Below are 7,533 nucleotides of genomic sequence, written 5' to 3'. Positions count from 1 at the left end.
GACCTCATCCTTACAGGTCAAAACCTGATCGAGTCACATTGAAATGGAAATGCCAGGATAGTCAATCAGCTTGGCCAATAACCTCAATGATTGCAAGAGATCATGGGCTGATTGGGAGTTATCAGGAGCACAGAGAGGCATGGCGTGTGTCATGTGGTGCTTGATGACAAATGGAGCTATAAGGGTCACATACAAGATTGCAAATAAAAATATAATGGTGCCTTGTGGTGTCATGTATGAGAACGTACCAATTTTTACACTTCTAGAAGGGGGTCAAGGTGACATAAGCTCACAGCCTACTTTAGATATGAAAATAATACTCAGGGGGGGATTCAATTCTAAGTCTCACAGAGTCTCATCACACCAGGCTCCAACGGGATTTTGCAGGTAATTGAATTCCCACCCATAGTGTAAGACTATTTTGGTGAAAAGTAAAGCTGGAATCCCCCATTTAAGATCCAGTGCATGCCCCCACACCTAGTTATGACTGCAGGACACCCCAATTATTACTTTATAATGACCTCTTCAATTTTCTTGGAAATATTTCTCGTGGTGTCATACTTTATGTCTTTGCCCTTAAATAGTCTCTTGTGTTCATGGATGGCTTCAGGAGGATTATATAGCATTTGGGGCCAAATATAAAGCACAGAAGACCAAAACTAGACACTAATATGGCAAAAATCTCAACAGCAACAACATATTTTCCCTTAGTGCTGAGATAGGCTGGAATGAAGGATGTCCAGACACTAAGGAAGGTCAACATGCTGAAGGTAATGTACTTGGCTTCATTGAAGCTGTCCGGTAAGTTCCTAGCCAGAAAGGCGACAACAAAACTTATTGTGGCCAAGAAGCCCAAGTAGCCAATTGTGCAGTAGAACATGACAACGGAACCCTCGTTACATTCCATGAGGATTACGCCAATTAAGAGATGGTAACCAGGCTCTAGAAACGGTGGGGATCTAACCAGCCATACCAGGATGATAAACACCTGAACACAGGTTGAAATAAGAACAACGAGAAGGGCTGTCCGGGAACCAACCCACACCCTCAAATTGCTGCCAGGCTTGGTGGCTTTAAAGGCAATGACAACTATGATGGTTTTGGCCAAGATGCAGGAGATGCAAAGAGAGAATGTGACCCCAAAGAGAGCTTGTCTGATGGTGCAGGTCAGTCTGGATGGGCAGCCGATGAACGCCAAGGAGCAGAGAAAGCAGAATGTTAAGGACAGTAGGAGGAGGTAGCTGAGGTTCCGGTTGTTTGCTTTCACCACGGTGGTGTCCCGGAACTTGACAAATACACACAGCACCGTCATTGTGGTGACGGAGAAGATGATGGAGAATGAGGCCATCACCAGCCCCAAGGGTTCCCCATAGGAGAGGAATTCAATGACTTTAGGAATGCACTTGGTTCTGTCATTGTTTGACCACTGGTCTTCTGGACACATGAAGCAAGCGGTAGAATCTGCAAAATAATGTTAAGAGGATAATATCATTAGCAATAGGTCAATATACATGAAAATGTTTCTCAAATGGGCATGAAAACCACAGGCACCATAATATTCTTTCTACATGATGTGACCTCCTTGAGTCCAGGCACAATAATTATTTTTGCCGACTTGTTTAGATGGTATCAGGATTGTATAGGCCATATTGATTTTGGTAGATCAGTTAATGTATTTATTGTCCTGCTTTATCATATGGGGTTTAATTCAATGATTGATTTATGTTTTTTTAAGTGCTGTATTTTTTAATTTACTCAACAATTTCTTATGAAACTTTATATTGGTTATTTGACAGCAGAGATTAAAATGGGAGTCATATAGGAACACCAGGCAACATCTTTATCCTATCAAACTACTAGGCTATAGGAATTTGGCGTTGAAAACCTTGAACTCCTAAATTTATACGATCAACGTTTTAAATGTGTATTCAGTCAGTTGTGACCTTTTAATGGGACTATAACTCACTTGTTTGGTTGGAGATCATTCCATCGGGACACGGAACACAGTCAAAGCAACAGACGGGCTGACCTCTCTGTGGCGTCTTCCTGTAGCCCGGAGGACAGTCGTGGCTGCAGACCGATAACGGAACCTGGAATATCAAAGAGAGAAATGATTTGTACTTTCCTGTGGTTTGAAACATTTTTAGAATAAGGAATTTAAGATATAGTATTAAGTAATAAATCTATGGACGTAGCAGAATATAAAACAGATCATGAAAGCTGGATAGTTTTCAATAGAACAAAATACATTACATGGACATGCTGATGGAAATTCACCTTGCCTGGTCCTCCAGCCCAGAAGATGGCGCTGTCATTGATGAAGAGTTCCGGACCCGTATTGCTGAAATTACTAACGGTCCCAACTTTCTCATATTGTCCTCTGTTGTCCTTCAGGCGCCAATTCAGAATATCGAAGTACCCGTGGATGTCTCCATTAGCATCAAACGACACCTCTTCCCCAGCAGTGTTCAGAAACCAAACTCTTTTCAAGTAATACAGGAGCTGTTATAGAAACATATTAACATTTGTGGTGTAACAACATGGGACACGTTGATGGAGTCTACAAAACCCAATTTAATTTACAAATTGGTTCATGAAATTGAATTTTCTAAAGGCTAGTTGCTAATCAAAAAGAGATGATTGCTCCTATTAGAGATGTTCACTGACCCCCGTGTTTTGGTTTTGGTTTTAGATCTGGATTAACTTCATGTTTTGGTTTTGGTTTTTGGTTTGTCAAATCTGCCCTCGCGAGTTTTGGTTTTAGTTATGGATCCCTATTTTATTTCTTAAATTACATAAGTTGCCTCTTTTTTGTTCCTACATTATTATTAACCTCAATAACATTAATTTCCAGTCATTTCCAGTCAATTTTTGTCAAGTGACAAGAACACTGCTACCCCTCCTGTTTCTGTGTGAGCAATGTCACTGGAGACTGGAGAGTGACAAGAACACTGCTACCCCTCCTGTTTCTGTGTGAGCAATGTCACTGGAGACTGGAGAGTGACAAGAACACTGCTACCCCTCCTGTTTCTGTGTGAGCAATGTCACTGGAGACTGGAGAGTGACAAGAACACTGCTACCCCTCCTGTTTCTGTGTGAGCAATGTCACTGGAGACTGGAGAGTGACAAGAACACTGCTACCCCTCCTGTTTCTGTGTGAGCAATGTCACTGGAGACTGGAGAGTGACAAGAACACTGCTACCCCTCCTGTTTCTGTGTGAGCAATGTCACTGGAGACTGGAGAGTGACAAGAACACTGCTACCCCTCCTGTTTCTGTGTGAGCAATGTCACTGGAGACTAGAGAGTGACAAGAACACTGCTAGCCCTGTTTTTGTTTGAGCAATGGCACTGAGCAATGTCACTGGAGACTGGAGAGTGACAAGAACACTGCTACCCCTGTTTCTGTGTGAGCAATGGTGCTGGATCTCTTGGGGAGGGAGGCAATTATGGAATCCAAAACTCGTGAGATCCGACAATGCAACAATGACGTTTTGCCTCAATTCAGATCTGAGGTTGCACAAAAGTATTGACCCGGCTCGCGAGCCTACTAGGATCCCCTAAGTCCGGGTGGGCTCGGTTTTCAGAAAACCGAGCCCGAGCATCTCTAGTTCCTATTGATTATCCAAGACCCTAAAAATAAAACAACCCTCAACTATTTGTGCCTTTTTTCAGATTTAATTAATGTCAGGCCTTACTCCAAATGACATCTATATATATCCGAGTTGGCTTTGTTTTTTACCGCCTCCTATATTGCCTTCCCGTTAGCTTACCCTTACCCTAGACCTCTCTGGACAATATACGTCTATAATAAAAACATACCTGGACGAATTTACCTGCCAAGGTTTTACATCATGTTTATCAGCACAAGAATTTCCAGCGAAGGGTCCTTGGCCGGGTTTGCAGGACAGTAGATTGTGGATAGCGTGAGCAATGGTATACAGAGCGTTGTGGGCCATGTACGTGTTTTGTGATGTCGGATCATTGAACTCTGTGAGGTCATCCGTTACCAGCTTCTCCAATCCTGTACAGGCTGGACTGTCTCGACCTACTCCAGAGGATAAGCTGATATTAGCCCCATCCACAGCCCACCTGCAGTTGAATAATTGCTCCCAAAACTGTTGGATAGAGAACATCCTGGAGTGTGTGGAGGGACGGAGAGACTGGAGGAAGTTGGAGAAATTTGGTAGTATTTTTCTACTCTTCGCCATCCCTATGGTGCCATTGAGAATGTTCCAAAGCTGCTTTTGTAGGAATATTGGTGCGGTGAACCAAGATTCTATGCCAATCCACATTTTTCCAATGAGATTCTGTTGAAGGACCTCAGTAAATATCATGTAAACCTCTGCAGGAAAACAGTAGAGAATAATCACGTTGGCTGTTGATCTACGAACATTTTCTATCATCACTGGGATTTTTTCTTTGCTTAGAACATAGGTGACTGTTTCAAAAAATGCAATACAAATCCCGTTCTTGGTAGCCTCTCTTTTGAGTGCTGTAGCGGATGGCTGAAAATAGTCTATAGAGGAAATAAATATCCCTATCCAGGTCCACCCAAATTTCTTGCACATTTCAATCAAAGCTCGGGGCTGGCTCTCAATACTGACGCTAGTTCTTAAAAATGATGGAAACTCCAATTTGTTGCTGAGGGATGGAACTGTTGCTATGTAGCTGACCTGGAAATATATATAGAATGTATTTCTTTACAATGAGCTACCACTACGTATCTTGTAAAACATATATGATTACAGCTTTCATATATTTATATAATGTTCAAGTGATGTTATACAAACTCATGGACATTATATTAGTATTAACAGTTTTGATGTAATTCCTTCTAATCAGTTAGTCTGATTTAACCATTTCAGGTATGTATTATAAGCAATAATGTTCTCCTTACTCCAAGAGATATAGATATCACAATAAAAGTACTCCACAATGACTTCAAATATCCATATAATTTAGAGTATGGAGTACATTATCCCATATATAATAACAAAATAGGATGTCTAAATGTCAGAACTATGTAATAATACACTTGTTTATTATGTCTTATGTACAATATTATGTAGTAATAATAATAATAATAATGATACTTACTTGAGGTAACCTCCACAGACCAAGTACTCTCGCTATTGCCAGAGACGAGCTGGATATATCTCCAATAACAGCCGGTGGAATAGGCTGGGGTTCACAGTTATAATTTAGGGCATAGTTTCCACCACCTGAAGTCATCTGGAAAGTTGCCTGTAGAGATAATGGCTCAGAGAAGCAAGAGTCATACATCTGGAACCCCAGTGTGATGTTCGGTAGAAGATAGGGACTTTCGTTAACTTCTTTGACAGCAAAAAGTAAAGCGAGAATCGACTTGTACAGATCATTCCTGAAACTGGAGATACCGGGTATATCTCAGTACATGTCCTTCCTAACAACACATGTCTTTAACCTACAGATAAATGGCCTTATTTAGGGTAAGGAGTATTTTGAGCTAGAATGTACTATTCTCCACCTTCATAAAATCATGTATTGATCTCTTCTAGAACTGGAGATTAAAGTTACATTCTGTACTGATCTCTACTAAGCCTGAAGATCCAAGAGATATCTATATAAATATATAAAAGTCTAACGCTGCTCCTCACCTCTATAAACACACACACAAAACACACAAACAAATTTGGTAAAATGTTTGCAAATGACTCTTTTGTGCACTTGACTATTCCTACTGAATAGATTTTCCTCAATTCTACGGCTTATTTTGTTTGGTTTATTCCGGGTTTTTTTATGATAGCTTGAGTCTGATTGGTGGTTAAGGGCAACAGCTCCCCTTTTCCCCATAGATTTGACCTCTAGGTGATTATCAGAATATTAGTACTCACAGGACACATGGACGAGGATCTGGATGTTTGGAGAATACAATCACCGGCTTAGTTGAACTCGCACTTATAGGATTGACCATTCCTAACATGATGCTTCCTCTCTCGGTGTAATCTGGTAGAGGAGGGATGGAGAGGAGACACCTGGGCCCCAGGGCCACAGCACAGCAGAGGGACAGAGCCATGATACACAGATGGAAGTGGAAACACATTACGGACCTGCCAAGGACAGAACGACACAATCCATAGACATCCTGGAAATATCCGGTACAATGCGTGATAAAGAGGAAGTGTGTCATAGTGTCCTCTTACTGATCAGTGATGTAATAGATCGTCACTGCAAACCAGTATGTCTCTCTTACTGAAACACAACCTCATATTATATAACAGAGCAGGTCAACCCCGTGCGTTTGGTCAAACATCCCAGTAGCCAGAAATAGTGTTGGGACACCAGAATTGCCCCCAATTATGTGGTGAGATTCATTATATCCTATAGAAATGCTAAGACAAGGCGTTGGCTACTAGTCATATTGACTACTGTCACCAGAGGGAGGACAGAGAGAGGGCACCCAGCGCTAGACTGTTGGCCGTATTGATCACACTAACCCCCACTACATCTACTTGACCCCCGCCAGGTAAAGAAAGTACCGAGTTAGGACCGTATTTAGGGCTGTGTAAACGGATCACCTGCCCAGGGTGCAAAGCTGATTGGAGGGGGGAGCAGGGACATGAATATTTTAGGTTAATTGAGTTACAGTTGGGGATGGGGAGGCATCAATTTTCCGTCTTGCTCCATGTGCTTAAAATGTCTATTTACGGACCTGGATGGAACCATTTATCTTCCCTGGTCCCTCCCCATGTGTGGCTGAGGTGTTTTGTATTATGTAGTCCTGACAACACACAAGGTGGGGCTGGATATAACACTATTGGCATGATTTGATTTTTTGGGCATTTTTTGGGGATATTATGAGCGACCCATGGACCCTCACAATACCAAATAGGGCCAAAAGTGCCTCCAAGACTAGGCTAGTGAGCCATTCTACTAGGCAGCCCACCATTGCACCAAATACATACCATACTTCTATATAGACTCTGATATAGAGCACATAGCTACCAGATGCTTCAAAGCACACAGGTTATATTCAAACCAACGCTGTAACCTACTGGTTGTTTCTAACATACATAAATGTAACAGTGATCAGTCTCTGCTATCTGACACAATGGTGGCCGATCCCTCAAAGTACAGATCAGGTTCTATTTCTGCTAAGTTGGTTCCTATAAGAGTTACATTACATGTATACCTCGGCTTATGGGCTGTTACTGCAGTATAATGTAGACATAAAGCGAGTTGTTGAATATTTCAAGTCAATAGACAACGACAGACAAAGAGAGAACTTGCCTCATAGAACCAGCCGATGTGGAGTCGGATCCGTCCTGCGGGGAGCTGTCCGTGGTCCTGGATGACAATGTATTTATAATTTCACCGGTCTGTAGGGAGAAGTGTTCTTGGCCGTACTGGGATTTTCTGCCTCTTCTTTTGCTGCCTACTTGTCATTATAATTATCACAGTTTCTGCACCATATACTTAATTTTCATCATTATAATTGCTGGAATATAATTGCGCCATGTAATATAATTATTACATTGCATCGACTTGTAATT

The 7,533-nt window shown here is 41.7% G+C and overlaps 1 protein-coding gene across 1 annotated transcript; it reads right to left on the bottom strand.

The window, feature by feature from the left end:
• Positions 1-562: 562 nt before the first annotated feature.
• Positions 563-5,284, bottom strand: LOC142101892 (extracellular calcium-sensing receptor-like). The gene is made up of 5 exons (XM_075186322.1): positions 5,099-5,284; positions 3,835-4,674; positions 2,278-2,502; positions 1,967-2,090; positions 563-1,461 (listed from the first exon to the last, which is right to left on the bottom strand). Exons 1-5 carry the CDS (start codon positions 5,282-5,284, stop codon positions 563-565), a joined length of 2,274 nt encoding a protein of 757 aa, XP_075042423.1.
• Positions 5,285-7,533: the final 2,249 nt, after the last annotated feature.

The sequence above is a fragment of the Mixophyes fleayi genome, chromosome 9 (genome assembly GCF_038048845.1).
Source record: "Mixophyes fleayi isolate aMixFle1 chromosome 9, aMixFle1.hap1, whole genome shotgun sequence".
NCBI lineage: Eukaryota > Metazoa > Chordata > Amphibia > Anura > Limnodynastidae > Mixophyes > Mixophyes fleayi.
Note: the sequence above shows the minus strand (reverse complement) of the source record. Positions and strands in the feature narration are given on the sequence as shown.

Bases quoted from the DNA above. Each gene is read 5' to 3' on its own strand.
- LOC142101892 (XM_075186322.1), bottom strand. From the start codon at position 5,284: ATGTATGACTCTTGCTTCTCTGAGCCATTATCTCTACAGGCAACTTTC. The intron at 4,675-5,098 runs GTAAGTATCATT...ATATATTTCCAG, and splicing joins GTCTGTGGAGGTTACCTCAA to GTCAGCTACATAGCAACAGT. The intron at 2,091-2,277 runs GTGAATTTCCAT...TTGATATTCCAG, and splicing joins GGGCTGGAGGACCAGGCAAG to GTTCCGTTATCGGTCTGCAG.